Source organism: Camellia sinensis, chromosome 3 (genome assembly GCF_055761805.1).
Source record: "Camellia sinensis isolate YWXY chromosome 3, ASM5576180v1, whole genome shotgun sequence".
NCBI classification, from domain to species: domain Eukaryota; kingdom Viridiplantae; phylum Streptophyta; class Magnoliopsida; order Ericales; family Theaceae; genus Camellia; species Camellia sinensis.
In genome coordinates this window covers 10,200,551-10,223,869 of record NC_138963.1, presented here as the reverse complement: position 1 = coordinate 10,223,869, position 23,319 = coordinate 10,200,551, and the positions used below count along the sequence as shown (strand labels likewise).

Below are 23,319 nucleotides of genomic sequence, written 5' to 3'. Positions count from 1 at the left end.
GCGACCGAGAAGCGAGGCACGTTTCGTTACTTGGAGTACGAAACGTCCCTCGTTTCCCGTGTTTGGACTAAACCCTAATCCAAACACAATGCAACGAATAAGGATGGCATGACATGCACAAATGCAACTAGCATGCAATCCTAATACAATGCGACCTAATCATGCAAACATGCAAGGATGAGATGCAAACATGCTACTAGCATACACAATGCTATGAACCATATGGCATACACAATGCGACTAACAACCTAGCATACGCAATGCAAGGAAATGAGATGGCATACACAATGCCTAAAACAACATAACATGCACAACACATTGCAACATGGCATAAACAATGCGCAATGGACTTATACCAAAATGGAGAGGCCTCAGTCGCGCCCAAATCAATGGCCATGTGATGAAAATGAGACAACCGAGATACATGTAAATATGTCACCCAATGCATGCTAGATGGCCCGGGTACCGAAACTAGTGAAGTGCGTTACACTAGAGGTACCTAAAGCAATGCACTAATGGCAAAACTAACTCCAAACTGACCCTAGGTAGGTCTGAAATAGTAGGGAAATGGCCTAAAATGATGGTTCGGAATGCAAAGAAATTGAGCTTATTCAATGGTCGGTAAACGAGGCATACAAGCCCGACTCTCGAACGCATTTAAAGAGTACAAAACATGGCAATATGACATTCAAACAAGCTCTAAAATATGATGTATAATGGGTCCAAAACATGAACACACCTCAGTATATGCATGGAATGGACCTCGAAACTCAAAGTTAAACATGGGTATTGAACTACAAGCATGCAAAACAAACATCATTCAATCATGAGACCCAAAAACAGAGCTAGGGCAGTCCAAAATACGCACAATATTAGTTTAAGGCATGGCCAAAAAGTGCTAACATGAAGGGTCAACAAAGCATGCGAAGTAAGCTAGTGAACCATGATTTACACTACACGTATATGAAGCACATGAGGGCTCACCAAACCAACCAAAAAAAGAAGTATGCCATGCCAAAATATGCCCAAATAACCACTGAAACTCAGTCAACACATGCAAGAATGAAGTGCTCCTTTGAAAGGCCATGCAAGAGGTTATTCTACACATGTATGATGGACACACAAAATGGAAAAACCACCTCTGGACAGAGGTTATGAGGGTCTTAAAACCCACCAAAAAGGTCCTGAAATTAGCCTAGGGAGCATGCAAGTGAAAGCCCCTTTGAAAGGCCTTGAATAGGATTGTTCTACACATGCATAATAGACATTCAAAATGGCCAAAAGGGCTCCGGATAGAGCTTATGCAGACCTTAAAACTTACCAAATAGGGCCTGAAACATGACTTCAAAACATGCAAATAAGGGGCCCTTTGAAAGGCCAACAAAGCTAGTAAAGAGAACAAGGGGTGAGAGGGTCACCCCTCTATGATTTTGAAGCTCAAAGACACATGTTAGCCACTGAAAATCCACTGGATTTCAATGGCTAAAAGGCCAAACCAAGGCCAATGCAAATACTCAAATGCATAGCTCAAAACATGAGAAAATAAAGCATGGAACGGGGTAGATGACCCCCAACAGAAAAATGACCTTAAGAAAACATGTTTATAAGCTCAAAAGAAAACTTTTTTCAGTTTATGTCAAAACCCAAAAATGCTTGCAAATAGGGCTAAGATATGAAGCAAAATAATGCAAAAAAAAGGGGAAAATAGAGGCTTACCCTTATAGAGCCGACCCTCAGCAACTTCTGGACCAAGGTAATGAGCCTTCAACCTCTGCAAATCAATTCCAAGGTTCTTGGATGGATGGTGGAGGTGTTGTGCTAGGAGGTGTAGGGCAATGGGGCCAAGAACTTCAACCTTTGAAGCTAAATAGGAGAGATATAAAGAGATGTGTATGCATGAGCCTTAAACAATTTCTGAACCCTAGCAATGGAAGAGGGCCCTTCCCTTTATAGAGGAGAAGGTCTAAAGCTTCTCAAAGAAGCTTAAAAGCTAACTTAAACATCCTCCATACACGTCCATACACGTGTATGGAGGATGCATTCTGAGGCTTCCAGCTGGCACAACTGGCTTCAACTCAATGAGACAAAAAAGCAGAAAACTGGCCGACCAGTCTAGGTGGTCGGCCGACCAGGAACCACTCCCCCTGGTCGGCCGACCAGAGGTTAAAAGGGTCAAGAAGAAAAGGTGGTCGGCTTACCCATATTGGTGGCCTCCCAAGTGAATGCAACTCAGTGGTATAGTGGGAGACCAGAAATTGTGGCCCAAAAGTGAGGGAGACTAAGGGGTCAAAAGGGTCAAGCACCAAAGGTGGTCGGCCTACCCATATTGGTGGCCTCCCAGATGAATGCAACACAATGGTGGTATGGGAAACCAAAAATTATGGCCTAAAAGTGAGGGAGACCAGTTTTCCGACAAGAAAACTGGCTTGAGGAGAGAGAAAAGTGGTCTCCAAGAAGAAAGCTGGTTTCCAAGGGGAAAAGGTGGTCTCCCACCCTTGCACCACCTTCTTAACAATGAAAATAGGGTCCATGCCAAAAATGAACCCTAACCAATGCAAAACGAGGGTTCGGGGGTCAAAACGCACAGCCGGGGGCCCCGAAAACTAACTGTTAAGCGCCGGAAGTGGCGTGCGACCCCAAAGGTGGTCTCCCGGGCCACAGTGTCCCTTTAAGGAGAGGAAATAAGGTGTGTGCTGAAAACCGGAGTAAACGGAGGAAGTTACGCGGTCTCGAACCGAGGCGCGCGGCCGACGGCTCCGAAAACCAGAAATTGGTCTCCAAACGGAAAAAATGGCCTACGACCACGAAACGTAGCCTACGGCCACTGAGAGATGGTCTACGAAACCTCTCCCTCCCTTCGGGAAGAGAAAACAGAGAAAACAGAATCTTATTCGCAAACCGAGGCAAAGCACAAAAGAACCCCGAAGTCTTGAGGCAAGGCTCTCAGTCGAGACTCCGAAACCTTAGAACGAGCACAATATGCATCATCACTGAGCGCTCGATCGGTGACGTCTGAGTCTTAAGGTCGGTCAAAAATGGAGTGTCTACATGCATAATCTTTGCCCGGATACTATCAATCATTTGAGTTATTAGTAGGTGGCGTGCTTCCCGTATCCACGAGTTAAATGATTCAATGGCGTTGGAACTCATCTTACCGTACTGTGAACCTCTAGTTTTAAAGAAGGATGACATGTGTTAGGGAACAAAAAAGCCAATGCGCAGGCATGAAACAGAAATGATGTATTGTAGGAATAAAGTGGGTGTGGGGAAAAAAAAAGAAGTAATTATGTATTGGAAGTAAGCATTCGCCCAGTAATGAAGGGGTAAATCTTTTAAGAAAGCAGGCATAACCTTACGTCCACATTTTGTGAACTCTTCCATACTCTGGTTGAATGCAGCCACAGTCAGAGGGTACGCGCAAGCATGAAATTTAGCCAACATCACAGATCGATATGAACTATTCACATAACGTAACTTGTGTTGCAAGTTACGCTGCAAATGTTGTAAGCAAAACGCATGCTTTGTTGTGGCGAATATGATGGGTATCGATTCTAGTAAGCCCGCATGTCGATCTAAGACAAATGTAAGTGTCCTTTGCCCATTTACCACGTTTGTGAGGTGTCCCAAAAACCAAGCCCAATTTGTAGTGTTTTCGGAATCAACAATCGCAATGGCCACAGGGAATAAGCCTGCAATTTGTATTTGTTAGTCAAGCAACCAATCGGTGAAACAATATTTATGAACAAGTGTTATGACGGTCACGCCGATGTGGAAAAGAAAGTATCCTTCTTAGCAACAATGTAAGTACATTTGCACCACATAAATATAATATATAAATAATTACCACATAGTAATACCTTGGTTGCCATCCTTCGCAGTTGCGGCTAGCAAGTTCCCCTTGAATTTCCCTTTTAGAAAAGTCCCGTCCAAGAAAAGCAATGGGGGGCAATGGTTGAACCCGTCAATGCATGCTTTGAATGATATGAAATACCGTATGAAACAGTAGTTTTGTTCATCATATTCAATGTTGATGTAACTCCCAGGATTATTTTCCATGACTACGCTACTGTACCAGCGTAGTTGGTCAAATGAAATGGAGTGTGCACCAAACATCTCACCGCGAGCTTTTTCAACACCTAACCATGCAACTTGGTAACTAACCTCCAATCCGTAATCTTTTTTCATATCATACACAACATCAGTAGGCCGTGTGAGCGGTTTATCACGTACCCGTTCACAAATAGCATCGGACACTAGATCGGAACCAGCTCTAGGGTTTTTGGGGGTCCGTACAGCAACACCACAAATGTGCTCGCTATTCCACTTACAAAGGTAGAAAAAACCATTGGCATGCAAAACACGTGCATGTACCAACCACATGCATCCTCTCGATTCCCTCATCGTACATAAAGCTGTGATTCGAACATAATCTTTCTTCACAAATTTGAAGTGAAACCACACTCAACCGCATACTTGCGAAGAACATTTCGAAATTCAGATGCTCCACCTTCAAAACTTTGACCAATATGTTGAATCCCATTAGCCCATGGAACAGACAGAAAAACCTTATCAATGTGAGGACAGAATTTTTCCAATAAATCTTGTTCGTCATCCATGTCTGAATCAGCAAACACCCCCGCCGTGTGACACGGGACAGTCTGCACACTATGAAATGGGCTGCCAACATTGTCAGCGTCGCGTGACTCTCGTAACTGAATGATGACATCGATGCATTGCAAACGGAAAGACCGTGCAAGAGATACCATGTTTTCCACATCGACATCATTATGTAATGTGAAATTATTATAACCTAGTATCTTGATGAACAAACAAACTTGGGCCGATGTTAACCCAGGAAACTTTTCGCACGCACAATTAACCATGTCATCAAACCGAAATGGAGCTTGTAAATTAATTGCGACATTAACATTTTCGTAACAACAAATTAACATAATATGTGTGTCCATCCCCCTAACAAGATTAACATGTGCTTTATCAGGACCAGAAAAACCCGAAACAAAATTGACAAACACTAGAAAACCCATACAAAACACACCCACAACATAGAATATATGAATAACAACACATACCTTTGTAACACAGAAAACAACCCCAAAAAATGCACCACATAACCCCCTACCCCACCTGTTGAACAGAACCCCCTTACACCAACACGTAATGCAACACACACCCACAACAGAAGCAATACAAAAAACAAAGCATACCATCGTAACACAAAAAATAATCCCAAAAAATGCACCACATAACCCCCCACCCTCACCCGTTGTGGTGCAGCCCCTTCCACCAATACATACAAAACTGTAAATGCTATCCAAATAAGAAGACATACCTTTGAACCAATGGGGTACCGACTTTGTTTAAACTTTCTGAATCAGTCTGTCACACAGCCACTGTAAAATCACCGACCTACACCACTGAAAACCCTAAGTCAAAAAGGCTGAAACGTTTATACACGTAACATTGAAATATCAATTGTGATACCCACAAAATCGAAAGAATCACGTGATCCCGCAACAGAATATGGAAACATAACAATAAAGGGTAAAACTGTCCACACAGTGACACCACATATGAAAAATAGGATCAGAAAGAAACAAACCTCCCCACTAATAGGACTTACTCGAACAAAAGAATAAAGTTGGGACTAATTGGTTTAACAGTTTGTGAAATGGGATTTATTGGTAAATTTTCCATTATAAGTACACTCCCTGAGATTTGTTTAGAATACGAATTGCCCCATGTGGTTTGGAAAATTACAAATACCTTCCTATCATAATTTTTTATTTAACAGAATTAATTGAAAAAGTAAAATTTTAATTGTTCACCTATACAATAATATAATAATCTGAATTATTAATTAAATTTTTTAACATTATTTAAAACTGTTAATTAACTTAATAATTTATTAATAAAATGATCTATTTGTTCTGAAATTAGAAACCTTAGGGGCATAATGTAATTTTTAAAACTGTAGGGGTAATTTGTAATTTAAATAAATCTCAGGGGTGTGCTTTTAATTTTATCCTTTTTTTTTAATTATTTTTTTGATCTAGATTATTCAGATAATAATGTTTCGTTTATAATTTTTTGTGTTACATTTTGTTTATTATTTGGTATAATACATTTAAAACTATTTCGTATTGATAAAATTTTATGTGAGTTCTATTGTATCAACAGTTTCATTAGTTTATCATTTTGTATTATTGTCTACATGAACATAAATGATTACTTACCTTGTTTAAAAAAATTATTAAGAAATTAATAAAAGCAAATGATATTTTACCACATACCTGGTGATATAAAAAGGTAAAAAAAATTCTTGATACATAACAATTGTAAGCATTATTTAACTTTAATATACTTATTAATGTGATGTGAATTATAACAAAAATGAATTCAACCCACCTATCTATTTCTTCGATTTACAACCTTAAATCTAAATACAAGTTGTACACAAAACATTGAACTTAAATTCCCTTCTTCACTATGTGCATACAAAATATACAACTATCTATCAAGTTGAATCATATGATTGATAAGTTTAACCTGTTATGGCAGATATGTAACTGTAAGTGCAAGTCAGGAGAGAGAGAAGCTGTCCCACCTAATGAACACCATAAAGGTGCAACTTGAAAACAATAGCACACAATACTGTGGTTGGCTCATCATACATGCATACACGATATGCAGAGCAGAAAGATGTTAGCCTTCCACCTTACTTCTAACCCACCCCATTACATACTTTTATGGGTTAATTACACTATTCACCTCAATAGTTTGATCCAAATTTTATTTTAATTTATATAATTTCAAATTAAATAACTTGGTCCATACATTTTAAATCCAATTTTAATTTGGTCCTTCTGTTATAATTTTCATTAATTTCTTCTACTTGCTATCTTAAAAATTATTGAGTTTGATTTCAGTTTTTTGAATTTAGTTTTCTAAAAATTGAATTTTTTTCGTGTTTTTTTGTTTTTAGTGAATATTTTTAAAATTTAAGCAATTTTTTTTTTCCCTTTTTTAGATACACTTTACTTAGATGTATCTAAATAGTAAAATATTTGTAAAAAAATATTTTAAAAAAATAATAAATATATAAAAATATGAAAAATGTACTAAATTTTCATGTATATATTTTTTATATTTTTGGTATTTGGTGAATTTTTTATAAAAAAAATCACAAATATTATATTTTTTAAGTGTATTAATGTTAGGTGTGTCTAAAAATTTAAAAAAAAAATGCTTAAAATATTAAAAAAATTCAGTTAAAACAAAAAATATGAAAAACGAAAAAATAAAATTTTTCGAAAAGGTGAATTTTGAAAATTGAAACCAAACAGAGTGATTAATTTTGACTTCAAATTTGAATAAAAGAACTAAATTAAAAGTGAACTTAAAGTAGATGAATCAAATTGTTCAATTTAAAATTATAAAAATTAATGTAAAATTTAAATCAAACTATAACCCTACTTTTAATTAAAGAGCATACAACCCAAAAACCCAACCATACATATGCATGACTTTAGCTTCACTCCTACTCAAAAACCAAATAAAATTCCTCCAAAACCTTTCTCAAACTCCTCATGCATCATTCTGTTGCTCCACCATCCACACTTCTCAACTATTTTCTTTCTTTCTCTTCTTTCCAATGAGCACAATGAAAGCTCCGCGTGGGCGGCGACCTCTCTCCATTGTCGCCGTCGTAATCTGCATTTCTGCCTTCATTGCTTTCTTGTACACTGAAAGGATAAGCTCTCTTTCTTCTAGCACCTCCTTTTTCAGTTTCAAATCCTGCTCTAAACGAGGTGCTATTGCAAAATCTATCAAGTCTATAACAGGTATGTGTATATTTATGTTCGCAGTGGGTGCAAACGCATCCCATTTGTAATTTTACCTCTAAATGAATAAAATGATTGGTTGAATTTGAAAATTGTTAGCAATTATTGAAGTAGTTTACAATGTGGATAATTTTGGGAAAAAAAAGTGACAAAACTTCAATTTTTTTTTGGATTGCATGGAGCGGTTTGCTGAACTTCAAAATGTAATTTTATCTTATTAAGCGTTTAAAAATTTGACATTTTGACAATAAAATTTTGTAAATATTTTTTGGTGGACCTTAGATGGCAGGTCACATGGCCTAATAGTTTAGTGACATGTATGACATGTATCCCCTCATGTGATACATGTGTTGAGTTTAAAAGATGATATGTTGTGGGAGAGGAAGTGAGAAATTGGAGGTAGTTTTGCAACTAGACTTCATTGGAAGTATTTTTACATATTTGCTAAACGAGTAATGTTATGAGTATAAAATAATTTATCAAAAATTTTATTAAATACTCACATGAGTCTCACATGTGTAAGGAGTCTACACTTAAGTGAATGTTTGGTAATTTTTTTGGTAAAATATTTGGATTTCTAATATTTTTGTTTGCTAAACAATTACACATGAGAGTACCAGAAACAAATGTAAAAATTGACTTTTATCCGTATAGTTTTGACATTAGATGTTTACACAACTTCATTATCCTGTTCACACAACACCGAGCGAGTTGGTTGGTTTTATATAATAGTATGTATATATATATATATATATATTAGAGGTAGGCACATACAACAGTTGTTTGAAACAATTAGATTTAAAAGAATTGAAGCAATTTAGAGAAATTATCATGTTTGGGGGGCATTTTAGAAATTAAAAAAAAAATGACAGTCACACCAAGAGAAGTATCGATTTTATATAATATAAAATTAGAAGTGGCGGGACACGCCATGTATGCTCATATGATCATTTTGTTTGGTTTGATTTTCAAAAATTTCTTTCAAATTTTTTTCTTAAAATATTAAAAATTAATTTAGTGAAATAAATAAATTTAAAAAAATCAAAATCACTTATTGTTTTTATATAATTTTGTCTTTTGAAAGGTTAGAAATAATTTTAAAAATTTAAAACTATTTTTTTGATATTTATTTTTATCAAAGTAGTTACATGGCCAAGATTTTAAACTATATGATTGAATTCAAAATCTGAAAATTAAATAATATATAGCAATTGAGTTTGTGTTTTTGTAGCTACTACTGATGAATAAGATTAATGATAATGAGTGTGAGATGTTTGTTTTGTGTTGTGATGGAAATGTTGAAACAACAGATGAGAGAAGTACAGAGGAGGAAGAGATAGTGAAGTCTGAAGTAGATGACAGGTTTGAGTTCGACCCAAATGAGTGCAGCCTAGCTCATGGAAAGTGGGTCTTCAACAATTCACTTAAACCATTGTACACAGACAGGAGTTGCCCACACGTTGATAGGCAATTCTCTTGTGTTAAGAATGGACGCCCTGATAATGATTCTGATTACCTTCACTGGGAATGGCAGCCTGATGACTGCATCTTGCCTAGGTATGCAAAATTCATATTCAGAAAAAACTAATACATCGGATCTTATCAGAACTTTTCAATTAAGCGTGTTTCAACAAGAGACTAATATTAGGATGGATAATTTGTAAAGTCCTCGTCCTATTGCTCTCTCTCCTTTTGTTTTTTTCTAAAAAAATAAAATAAAAAATCATGTTCTTATTACTACCTCCATCTCGGTCTCAAATTATTTATTTGTTTGGCACAAAAAATAAAAATTTTAAAATAATATGTTTTGTTCAAATTTTTTTTTTTCATAAATTAAAAGTACTTAATGAGATCTTTTAATTGGTAAAAAAAAAAGTTTAAAATTTCTATACGTGAATGTATCATTTTTTCCCCCTGTATCAAACAAATAATTTGGACTAATAGAATAATTTTACAAAATTTAAAATCAAAATAATGCGACATTAGTATTTTGTAGACCAATACTATGCATCTATCCTAAAACTTTAAGCAAAACAAAAACATGTCTGAAACATATATAGTTTTCTTCCAACAGGAAAAAAAAGAAAAAAAGATTATTAATGTAATAAGAAATGAGTACTAGATAATACAATGGAAGTACATTAATAAATAGAAAATGTTAGAAACTCTAAAATTTTATTAAATTTTTTATTAAATATTTTACATGGGTGTGAGACCCATATCATATAGGTCTCATATCTATGTAAAATATTTGGTAAAAAATTTAATAAAAATTTTAAAGCGTCTAACGTTACTCTAATAAATAAACTAAAGTAGAACTGTGTATTGTTTATAGTGTAACCCAAGTGGATTGACACATACACCAAAGCATGTGCAAGGGCCAAAGCATACCCAACGATATCAATTTTGAATTTACATTGTATATTTTATTTTTGAGGTACATAGTTTATTCATGATATTTTTTAAAATAATGCAAAGAGCACAGAAATAAACTTGAACACAAAAAACACATAGATGTACAAGATTTACCAAATTTATTATTGGAGTCTGCTTTTCAAAAATATTATCTAATCCATTTATTTTCTATTTGCATTTATAGACTTTGATACAAATTATGATAATTTACAAATAGGTCATAATAATCGTAGCTAAAAATTATTTTTTATGATAATTTTTACATGTCGTTAAAATTTAACAATTAGTGACGTTTTTCTGTGGCGAATTTTTGAAACTGTCGCTGAAAGTTAAAAGTTAGCGACTTTTTTGTGAGAATTCTTTTTCAACGGTCGCTAAAACTTATAATTAGTAACATTTTTTGTGATAAAATTTTCAATCTGTTGCTAAAAATTAATAATTAGTGATATTTTTTAATAATATTTGATAAAAAAAATGTCATTAATTCTCACAAAATCTATTAGACAATAAACCCACCTATTAGTACCTAAACGTAAGTCTCCTAAAAATTAAACGGCTTCTGACCGCCCTTTTATTGATAAACTCAACATTTGTCATGTGACGTAGGTTTAATCCTAAAATTGCACTTGAAAAGCTTCGGGGAAAGAGGCTGATGTTTGTAGGAGATTCATTACAAAGAAATCAGTGGGAATCGTTCGTTTGCCTTGTTGAATCCATTATACCTGAAAAACACAAGTCCATGCGACGAGACCACTCTCATGCAGTCTTCCAAGCCAAGGTAACAATTACTTCACATCTCAAGGACTGTTAAAAAAATGATGTTTGACAACAATGACTTCTAACAAACACCCATAAAAAAAGGCTTAAACTTAACACTTCATTTGAATTTTGGGGTCGTTTTGGAAATTAATTTTTTAATGTAACAGTCCATTCACTTGTGTCAAAGTCATTGAGGGGTTAATATTCTACTTAAAATGGTCTATTTCTTTTAAATAGATTGTTTTTCCCTTAATATATGTCCTCTTTTTTAACAAAAGCTATCGACAATACTGAATTGATGCAATAGAACAAATTAAAAAGTAAAATTGTTACAACTAAAATTATATAGATTCAATTGACGTAAGAGACAAATTATTGCGACCATGCATATGATCCACCCTTTTATATATGATTAATTTGATAATTCAAAGTTCTTGTAAGTGATGCTTGTATGAAATATAATGAAATGTAGAGAACAAAAATAAGGTGGGAAAGCCCACAAAAATGTGAGGCTCACACTCTTGTTTTTGTTTAATTGCACAATTTTGCCCCTAAAAAGAGAAAATCATCCGAAAATCATAAGTGCTTTTCATTTTTTTTTATCAAACTAATTTTCATCTTTTTTGAAGAAAAGAAAAACAATTTATCTAGGTGTTAAATCTCAAATTTATCAATTTTTATTTTTCTCATGGGATCTCATATGAAATTCTTGCATGTATGATTAATCAGGAATACAATGCAACAATAGAGTTCTATTGGGCTCCATTTCTAGTGGAGTCAAATTCAGATAACCCAATAATAGCAGATCCAAAGAGTAGGATATTAAGAGTGGATTCAGTTTCCAAGCATGCCAAATTCTGGGTAGGTGTGGATATCTTGGCCTTCAATACTTATGTTTGGTGGATGAGTGGTCTCAAGGTCAACTCTCTGTAAGTTTTCTCTCATCATAAAGTTTTTTACGGTTTATATTTAACTTATGTATTGCGAGGCTTACATTTAAAATAAACCTTGATTGCAACGAAAAATGTCTGATTGAACACACAGATGGGGATCATTTGGAAATGGGGAAGAAGGGGCAGAAGAGTTGGATACACCAATTGCTTATAAAATTGGATTGAAGACATGGGCTAACTGGATTGATTCAAACATTGATCCTAACAAAACTCGCGTGTTCTTCACTACTATGTCCCCTACTCACACAAGGTCTCTCTCTCTCTCTCCTAACAAAATTTTATACAAAATTTATTATCATAATAATCTGGTAATGGTATTTTTGTAACAGTAAAGATACATAGCTCTAATTTGAGAGCTTTAAATGGAACTCTAGTGTCCGTTCAAAAAAAAATACAATTATGCTTGGTTAGAGTTTTCCAAAAACTCTTTTCAGAAAATTCTACTTTCTTATTTTTTGTATTTTTTTTGTTTTTACTGAATTTTTTTAATATTTTAAGTAATTTTTTTTTACTTTTTAGACATACCTAACATAAATATACTTAAAAAGTAAAAAATTTTTGAAAGAAACCTTTTAAAAATTCACTAAATACCAAAAATATAAAAAAAAAAAAAAACGAGAATTCTGTACATATTTTGTATTTTTATGTATTTATTAATTTTTTAAAATATTTTTTCACATTTTTTTTACTTTTTAGATACATCTAAGTAAGGTGCATCTAAAAAAGTAAAAAAAATATTTAAAATTTTAAAAATATTCACTAAAAATAAAAAAATACGAAAACCAAAAAACTCCAGTTTTCAAAAAACTTAATTCAAAAAACTCAAATCAAACACACTGATAGAACTCTAGTGAGGTGAGAAAGAGAGTAGAGATAGATAGAGAGAGGAGTGTGGGCTCCACCTTCACATGCGTACTTTCCACATCATTAAAATTATCAAACATTAGTATTTTTGTAAATAAACAATTTAAATAGATAAAGTTTCTCGAAGTAAAATTTTGATCCAATAAAATGCCCATTATAACTTTCCATCAAATAATTAGTGAGTTATAATACTTGTTTGAAAAAGTCAAGTGTATTAAAAGGAAAGTAAACTTTACAAAAATTGGCTTATAAATTTTTTATTGACAAATCATTTTTGGGACTATGATAATAAAAAACAATTTCTTTAAATAATATTATACTTACTTTTTGTTCAATGACCAAACTATAAAATATCCATAAAATATTCTTTTTAAAAAATATTTAAACCCAAAGGTTGGTGGCACAAGATGGCAATATTGTCACCCAAATTAAAAAATAGTAAGTTAAAGATTGATCCAGCCACGTGAGACACGCAAGAAAAGGCAACTAAGGACAAGTCTCTTGTCTCTTAGATCAAAAATTAATATTTATAATTTATCTTCTAGATCAAAAATTAAAATTAAACTACACAAAAATTGACTTACAAATTTTTTATTGGCAAATTATTTTTGGGACTATGATAATAAAAAATATTTTCTTTAAATAATATTATACTTACATTTTGTTTAATCATCATAAAAAAAAATTTTTTAAATATTTAAAACCAAAGGATTTCCAAATAAAAAAAAAATTAAGATTGATCCAGCCACGTGAGACACGCAAGGGGAAAGCAACAAAGGACCAGTCTCTCCATTGGGAGTGGTGGCCTCGTGGAGAGGCAGCCCTCTTGGGTTGGATTCTTCGGCACGTATAGTCCAATTCCTCGCGGTGGAGAGGCAGCCCTCTTGTCTAGTTGATTATTATTATTATTATTTTTTAATTTGAAGATCTATATAGTCTTTCGATTGATATAAGATCTTGTTTGGGATAAATTAAAAAAAATTAACAAGTTATTTAAAAAATTAAAAAAATTATATTATTCATAGATAGCTTGTGAGGGAAGTGGCAAAATTATTATTTTGCCTTTTGAATTTAACTACTCAAAAAGTTAAAAAGTCAAAAAGGTAAAATTGTTATTATGATTTTACTATAATATTTTATTACATATTTTTTCGTAAAAAATCAAAAATTTATCCTAAATATACATATTTTTTTCTTTACTTTTTTAACAAAAAAATCAAAAAGTGCACTCATATAACACATCCCAAACAACTATTTAAGTTTGTTTTGAAAAGTATATTAAAAATTGACTTTGTGATTTTTTTTTTAATTATGTAAAAAAAATAGAAAGGTAATTTAACCCAAAATAAGTTAATAGTTAAAAAATAACTTTTAACCAAATTCTTAAATTTCATTAAGTGCCTCGGTGATGAATCCCTTCTTTTAGATTGATTAAATCTGGCCGTCAATCAATTATCCTAAGATTAGGGCCTCTAAATGTTGTGATGTCTCCCCAAAATTTTCATGTTAAAAAAAAAGGACAAGTCTCTTATCTTTTATTTAGATCAAAAATTAATATTTGTAATTTATCTTGTAGTTAAAAATAAATAAATTTAAAAATAAAATTGAAATATTTAGATCAGATTACAATAGAGTAAATTACTTTTGTCCCTTTTATATTTGGCTTTTTGGGAAGTAGATTAAAAGTTAATTTTTTGACTTTTTTTTGAACAAATGTGTAAAAAATAGAGAAATAATATGACCCAAAAAGATTGAAACCTAAAAAACTGCTTTAACCTCTTTCCCCAAAGAGGTATTTGGCTCTTAAAATTTATTTTTTCCACTTGTCCCTCCATGTTTTAATTTTTTTATATTTTACTTTTAAAATTAACTTTTATTCAAAATTAGACAGAAAATGTCATGATAACTGTCACATAATATAAAAAAATATTTTATTATATTAGAGTTTAACTTTGTGTCAAAATGATATATATAATAAATATTTTTATGTTACGTAACTATCATGTGTTATTTTTTATAAATTTTTTACTAGAAGACAATTTTAAGAAAAAATTAAAACATGAAAATTAAAGTAAGAAAAAATAAATTTTAAGAGTCAAAGTAAGAAAATGGCTAAACAGAAAAGGTAAATTGTAATTTACGGGATTACAATGGGAGTTATTACCGAATAATGGTGTCAGGAAAAGAAAATGCAAAATCACAAAAAAAAAAAAAAAAATTATAAATTTAATTATTAATATTTATAAAAAAAAAAATTCATTAATTTGTAATTATTTTTTTTTGAGATACACTAATCTGATTTTTTCCTACTACAATATAATGACTGCACAAGTCTCTTATCTTCAGGAGTGAAGACTGGAACAAGAAAGATGGAATTAAATGCTTCAATGAAACAAGGCCAGTCATGAAGAGAGGCCACTGGGGGACTGGCTCTAACAAACACATAATGAGCATTGTATCCAACGTGGTTAGGAAAATGAAATTCCCTGTGACATTCATCAACATAACTCAGTTATCTGAGTACAGAATCGACGGTCACGCTTCGATCTACAATGAGTTGGGAGGCCAATTGTTGACTGATGAGCAAAAAACTGACCCTTTACGCTATGCGGACTGCATTCATTGGTGCTTGCCCGGTGTTCCTGATACGTGGAATCAAATCTTTTTAGCTTACTTGTAGCCCACAAAATGGAAAGAAAATCATTTATCTAAAAAAAAATTTTAAAAAAAATTGAATGTTTGAGATTCATTTCAAGTATAGATCTCACTATATTTGATAAAAATTAATTCTATTTTCCAAATTCTGTGTTTCTTTGGGAACAAGATGCCAATTATGTCCCCAACTTTCTTTGTGCCAATTTTTTTATTTTTTATGTCTTCCATTTTTTATTTTTTTTTATTTAAAAGTTAGTACTACCTTCAATTGTACATCAAACCATTCAAAATGATCTCGGTTTCGTTTGTTACAGTCTATGATGGTGTTTGTGATTAATTTTAAAAGTTTGCTTTAGAATGTTTGATGTATTTTTACATTACACATTTCGATATAATGAAATAGGGTGATTTGAGACGGTATTTTATAAATGGGTAAATTATAAATATACTTCATGAAGTTTGTTTAAAATACAAATTGTTTCTTATGGTTTGAAAAATTACAAATATCCCTTTATTAAAAAAATTTATTAATAGAATTAACTAAAAAATGAAATTCATAATTGTTCTCCTATACAATAATAAAATTACCTAAATTATTAATTGAAATATATTTTTAACATCATTAAAAACTGTTAATTGACTTAATGATTTATTAATAAAAGGGACGATTTGTTATGAAATTAGAAACCTCAAGAGTGGAATGTAATTTTTAAAATCACAGGAGACGATTCATATTTTAATCAAATCTCATGAGGTATATTTATAATTTACCCTTTATAAATAAATAATTACCTTGAATATGTTAATTTCTTTTTATTCAATCACCAGAAAGACAAATAAAATAAATCCATAAAAGATCATTTTTCTTAAAAGAATTGAAACTTATATGAATTATTGTTTGGGGATCGACTTTTGTTAGTATGTTTTTAACTTTTTACGAAGTTATATGTAAAAAAAAGTAAGAAAAGTAAATTTACTTCTTGTATTGATTTTTTGACTAATCAAATAAGACAAGTTAGAGAAAAAATTGAAGGGTTTAAGGCCTCATTTGGCGATCAAGAATTTTAGCTAAAAAAATAAATACTGAAAATTATCATATTACTTTATTTACCCTTGCAAATTTTTTCATGAAAATTTAAAAAATAAATAAAATAACCATCTGGATCAGCCTTAAGTAAGGCCTCGTTTGTCAACTTTATATTTTAGTCAAAAAATTAAAAAGTTACTATACGTTATCAAATTACTCTCTCTACTTTTCTGTATATTTTTTCATAAAAAGCTAAAAAAATTACTAAAAAAGCATATTTCCAAACCAAGCCTAAATACTGCCAATGACATTAACATATAGAGCATTAGTCGATAAGGATATGGAGTTTCCTTTTTTTCTTTTTATTTTATTTTATTTTATCGTCAACATTTTAAATAGCTAAATTTGTTAATTTGTTGATAAAATTAGTGTATCATTTAAAGGACCGCCACTATTTTATCAAGTCATATATTATCTCGCTGCACCATAAAATGCAGCTACACTTAAATGCCCCCGCAACTACCTTTGTTATTAACTGCACATTAAAAGGGCAAATGTGCAGAATATAAGTACAAGGCATATATATAGTGTGACAGATTGAACCCCCTCATAGGGAAGGAAAGCAAACATATTAAAGTGAAAGACACAAAAGCCATAAATATGACTAATGTTCGAAATTTATAATTTAGATTCTTAATATTATTCGTAATAATCTGATAAAGCAGATAAATCTTACACAATTAAATATATGATAAATAAAAAATTGATATGTATCAAGTCACATTATTATAAATCAAATTATAAGAAATATTTTTTTTGGGGGTAGGTTTTAAACATTTTTTTCATAAATATATATACCATTCTTAGCTTTCCAAAGCAATCTATGTTAAAAATTGGATCAATCAGAATAAAGCCATCTCAACCTTACCGAACACTTTTAGGGAAAGCAAACACCAAACTGAAATTTTACTTATCAAAATAAATTATAGTTTTGACAAATTCACTAAAGACGGGTGTTTTACATCCTCTCTCAATAAAGCAAATCTTTTTGGTATAGTATCATATCCACTTTCAAATTATATGAACCCATAATTATTTTTAAACTTTTTACTTATATAGGGGTAATGATGAGGAAAAAAGAAAACCCATTGTCTGGTTAATTAGTTGTCCCCATTTTCATAAAAGCGCAAGGGTATTAAGTGTAATTTATCCTAAATTATGGACTAAGAAATAAGTATTAGCATTTGTCCCCAATGTTGGAACGCTCTCATGATGCACTGCTTATAAATCCTATGCACAACCCACCACAGTGCTCTTCATCAGAGCAATCAAAATTCACCCTCAATCTCTCTCTCTCTCTCTCTCTCTCTCTCTCTCTCTCACACACACAAACACACACACACACTCACTCTCTCTCTCTCTCCATGAATTCATCATCCAGTAATTTTGTAAACCTACAAAAAGTACTAAAAGTTTGTAAAATCCGCTAGAGCGGAAGAGCAAAATTTTGAAAAACAAAAGTTTGGAAACTGAGCAATCAACTTGTCCCAATCACAAGCATGACAACCCAATAGCCAAATTTAAGGATGTATAAGGGAAGCAAGATATGAACAACAATACGAAACCATGAAATCCGAGTCCGGAATATAAAATGGATGGAGTCTAAACCAGAATCGTTATAGGACGCGATTCCTCGCCACTCATTCAATTCCTTAGATTAGTCGCTTTTGAGATTCGTATTTTGTAATAATTAGTTAATAATTAGATAATTAGTTTATTCATTTGTGTTTGTAATAATTAGTTAACTAGCATAATTACTCGTGCTATGCACGGCTATAAATAAATAATCAAAAATTAATTTTTAAAATTAACTAATAATCTAAAAATTTTATCTATAATATTTAGCAAAAATGATTTAGAATCAACTAAATTTTATTTATTTTTATCACAGTTACATATAATATCAGAGAAGTTACGTAAAATTTTATTCATTTTATAGAGATTTGCAGACCACTCGAGCGGAAACCCTATTTTCAGCAAATTTTGACTAACTCGTTTAAGTGCATACTTGCATCCTCATGTTATTTCTAGTACTCTTAAGCACCAATTGGACTCATATAATCATAAAATGAGTTAGAAACATATAAGAAGAGTTGAATTAAAGCAAAATGGATATCGAATGGTACTTCAATTGTGTTTTTGTTTTGTGTTTTGTTTAGGTGGACATCAGAGGCCTGGTGACAACTTAACCCACTGTGAGTAGTAACTTTATAAAGATATGTTCAAATTATCTTTATTTTTGAAATTGCTTTTGTTCTCGAAATCGATATATGATTGATTGATTGAATAGTTTATTGAAACGTTATTTTCTTATGAATAAATGAAGTTCCCTTTTAAAAATGTATTCGTGTTATTCTTTAGTGAGACCCTTGCTTGGAAGAAACAATACCATGGCCCATTAGTCTTTGCCTGGAGGAAATAATACCAAGGTCTATTGTTTAATAGGTCTTTGCTTGGGGGAAATTAATATCATGACTTAATTGTTCAACAGGCCCTTGCCTAGAAAAAATTAATACCATGGCCCATTGGCCCTCTTCCGGAGAAAAAAATACCGTGGCCTATCAAATCAATCAAAACACAGAAATTTTTTATGTTAGACCCATCGTGGTCCCATTGAATGACCCTCGTGGTCCCATTGTTATTAAAGCGTTGTAACTTTACTAGATGTGCTACATGATTTGAATGAAATGGCTATTGATGTCAAGATTAACTAGAAATGTGAAATTGATATTTGTTTGTTATTGAATTTCATTCGTATAACCTCTTTAATCTGTTATTACTCATTGGGCAGTAGCTCACTATTTATGTATATATATATATATATATATATATGTATATGTGTGTGTAGGTGAACAAGTTAAGCATCAAGGATAGAGATTGCCTCGGAGTCACCCCGTTGTTAGCCTTTTGTAGAGCTTCTGAGAAGAAGCCAACTTGGACTCGTGTGGAGCCAAGCAAAGTCTAAATCCCTTTTTGCTTTGAATATAGAGGTTTTTGAGTAAGTATGACTTGTCAAGTTTGGATATGTGGACTGGATGTTTGTTTTTAAAACTTTTTGTAATGTATGCACTTACTTATTGAATGGTTGTACAGTTTCAATATGAAGTCTTTTTATATATGCACAGCTCAATGGATTACTTTTATGTTTTAACTTGCTTCCACTAAGCTTCATAATTTATATTCAATTGATTTTATATATAGAGGCCGTAGGTAATCTAAGATTACTGGCCGATCATGACGTTAAATTTATAAGGGCGGGTTTAGGTTGTAACAGTATAGATCCCACACTCACGTAAGAGGTTTAATAGAAAATTGATAGATTATTCGAGATACTTAGGCCTATTTTGGTAAGCTGGTTAAAAGTTTTTTTTTTTTTATTTTTTAGCTTTTTTAAATCACATCACTTTATATTTTTTTAATATATTTTTTAAAAAAATTAAAAAAAAAACTAAAAAAACTAACTTCTAGCCAACTTCCCAAAACAAGTCTTAGGGTTCGTTTGGGATGTGGGTTAGTTTTTTAGTTTTTTGACTATTTTAAGCTGGGGCTAAAAAGTCTCGTTTGGAATAGAGTTTTTTACTTTTTTGACTTTTGTTAGAGAAAAAATGAAATAATTATGAGTTAGATGTGATATTTTGTCTTGTTAGATTAAAAAATTTCGGTTGTATTTGGTAGAACTTTCTAAATATGATTTGAGAGTAGGAGTTGTATTTTGAGTTTGTGAATTTTGGAATTATGATTTAAGTGCGAAAAATTTGTTTAGTGAAAGAGTTTTGAATTGAGTGAGGAATTTTTTATGTAGCATATGATATTTGATACAAAAACTTACAATTCATAACCAAACACACAACTCAAAATTCTATTAAAGCTCATAAAAAAATTTTAAAAATTCAGAAAATATTTTTTTCGAATATATAAAAATTAATGTGTGAATTGCAATAAATAAATAAATAAATAAATATTTGCACTGTTCCGGTCAACCAGCGGGACGACCGGTGGAACGTCCGGTGGGACGACCGATTATCCCAAATTTTCCCGCCTTCGATCGAGTTTTCAAAATTGAACGTAGAATTAACTTTTGAAAATTATAAACAAACGTCATATGTAAAATAAGTTTTGGAACTAACGTTCCAGAGCTGTACTAAACAGCCTTATTTTATCTTTCTATAATTAAAATAGTCAACAAAATTTTAAAAATTGACATGTCAAACGAAAGCTTAGCCTTACTCATTAACTGACCACGCGGCCGTAAGGATCTACCAAACCTCTAATCACAGTATCTATCCACTATATCATAATCATTACATCCACTAAACCAATATTTCAACATTAAACCTCAAAAAAAAAAAAAAAAAAAAAAAAAAAAAAAAAAAACTTAATTACAACTTTTTACTTTTAATTATGTTCACTTTTACATCGTTACTGATTAATGCTAGCTACTCTCTCTCATCATGCACTACTTATAAATCCCATGACACAACCCACATCAGAGCAGAGCAATCAAGTTTCAGCCTCAATCTCTAACTCCTCTGTCTCTGTCTCTCTCTCTGTCTCTCTCAATGGATTCAAAAGTACAAATGTTCTTCATACCAAGTGTAATGGGGAGAGGTCACATTCTACCAGCAATAGATACAGCAAGGCTATTTGCAGCTCAAGGAGCTGAAGTCACCATAATAATAACACCAGCATATGCCCAGCTCTTCCAGAAAACCATAGAGAGAGACCAGTCACTAGGCCTTGACATCAACTTCCACATCTTCAAATTACCCACCTCTGACTTTGGCTTGCCCGATGGATGCGAGACTCTCCTCGCTGCCTCTGCCGGCATTATCGCTAAACTTTTCATGGCCTTCGAGAAGCTCCATGAACCCATCGAGCAACTCCTCCGAGAACGCCGCCCCGATTGCATCGTCAGCGACATGTACCATCCCTGGACTGCCGACCTTGGTGCTCGCCTCGGCATTCCCAGGTTCTTGTTCTATGGTACAGGTTTGTTCCTTTCTTTCTCTTTGATTTTAAATTGACACAACCTAAACTGTCACATCATTTTGAATACACATTTTGTGTGAATTTTTGTGTGTATATAACTATTATTAAAATTCTGATTCATGTTGCAGGTTTGTTTTCTCTGTGTTGTGAAGAGAGCATTCGACGGTATGCACCACATGACAAGGTAAATTCTGATGCAGAGACATTTGCTTTGCCGGGTCTTCCCGATGATAACATCATATTTACCAAGAGAAAAATCCCATACTGGTTTAAGGAGAAAGGAACTGGTTATGGACAATTCATTGACGAGGTTCTAAAGTCTGAGCTAAAAAGCTATGGGGTTATAGTTAACAGCTTTTACGAGTTGGAACCAGCTTATGCTGAGTATTTCAAGAATGAAATGGGCAGAAAGTTATGTCTCGTAGGACCGGTGTGTCTTTTCAACAAAGCATTCGAAGAAAAGGCCGAGAGGGGTGCAAAGAACTCCATTGATGGAAATACAATTTTGAAATGGCTCGACTCCAAACAATCCAAGTCAGTGCTCTATGTTAGTTTCGGGAGTCAGGCTAGTATGGCTCCTGAACAGTTCCTCGAGGTTGCTCATGGGCTCGAGACTTCTGGTTGTCCATTCATTTGGGTGGCCAGAGATATGTCAGAGTACGGCCAAGAAGAGAAAGAAAAGAAGGAAGGAGACAAAAATCGAGGCAAAAAGCTTCCAGAGGGATTTGAAGAGAGGATGACTAAGTCCGGACAAGGGTTGATGGTAAAAAGTTGGGCACCACAGTTGCTAATCTTAGAACATGCCAACATTGGAGGGTACTTGACACACTGTGGATGGAACTCGACGATTGAGGGGATAGGAGCGGGCGTTCCGATGATCACATGGCCATTGGTGGCAGAGCAATTCTTCAATGAAAGCATCGTTGTGGATGTGTTGAAGACCGGGATTCGAGTGGGGAATGAGGAATGGCTGTCGTATATTTGGGAACCCAAGCTGACGGTGAGGAGGGAGAAAGTGGAGGCAGCGGTGAAGTGGTTGATGGCTGGTAATGGTGGTGATGAAGTGGAGGAGATGAGAAGGCGAGCAAAAGTGGTGAGCGAGAAGGCTAAGAAAGCTGTAGACCATGGTGGCTCATCTAACGCCGATGCTATTGCTTTGATCAATGAACTTAAATCTCGTCGCCACCGTGTTCGTGCAAATAAATTATGATTGTGGTATGGTGATATGTGGTATAGATTCAACTCTCTTATTATTTTGTAGTATTAATAAGTAATACCACATGATTGTTTTTTTGTTTTTGTTTTGTTTTCTGGGGGAGCGGGTGGGGAGGGAAAATTTGGCCAAAGTCGGATTCTTGACTCTTGAGTCATCAATGACCGACGTACCTATTTCAAGCTTCTTCTAATATATGATGTTTGTATTATTATTATTGAATAATGGGTTCATTATAATAAATTACTTGGATTTTCCTGAATAACTTCTTTAATATTATTGTTAAGAAAAATTATTTATAAATCTTATATGGGGAATGTTGATCCATTTATTTCTAAGAGGCTTTTTTATGAATCAATTAATTTTTTTGTTTTGAAAAGTCATATTTATTTGATTTGGTATTATTTAAGTTTAAATGAATATCTTTTTGTGATTTTTTTTTCTAATTTTCTTATTTATTTTTGGGATGTGAATGAAAATGTAAGGTGTAAAAGATTTTTTTTTTTTTTTGAGGGATTCGTG

At 32.7% G+C, this 23,319-nt stretch overlaps 2 protein-coding genes across 2 annotated transcripts; both read left to right on the top strand.

The window, feature by feature from the left end:
* The first annotated feature begins 7,535 nt into the window (after window positions 1-7,535).
* LOC114321816 (protein trichome birefringence-like 3) lies at window positions 7,536-15,824 on the top strand. The gene is made up of 6 exons (XM_028269047.2): window positions 7,536-7,862; window positions 9,173-9,419; window positions 10,884-11,055; window positions 11,766-11,965; window positions 12,081-12,239; window positions 15,200-15,824. Exons 1-6 carry the CDS (start codon window positions 7,541-7,543, stop codon window positions 15,531-15,533), a joined length of 1,434 nt encoding a protein of 477 aa, XP_028124848.2. The 5' UTR covers window positions 7,536-7,540; the 3' UTR covers window positions 15,534-15,824.
* A 5,021-nt stretch (window positions 15,825-20,845) lies between these two features.
* LOC114321817 (abscisate beta-glucosyltransferase-like) lies at window positions 20,846-23,059 on the top strand. Its single transcript, XM_028269048.2, has 2 exons — window positions 20,846-21,584; window positions 21,713-23,059. The coding sequence occupies exons 1-2, from the start codon at window positions 21,155-21,157 to the stop codon at window positions 22,792-22,794; spliced, it is 1,512 nt and encodes a 503-aa protein (XP_028124849.2). The 5' UTR covers window positions 20,846-21,154; the 3' UTR covers window positions 22,795-23,059.
* The last annotated feature ends 260 nt before the right edge of the window (window positions 23,060-23,319 follow it).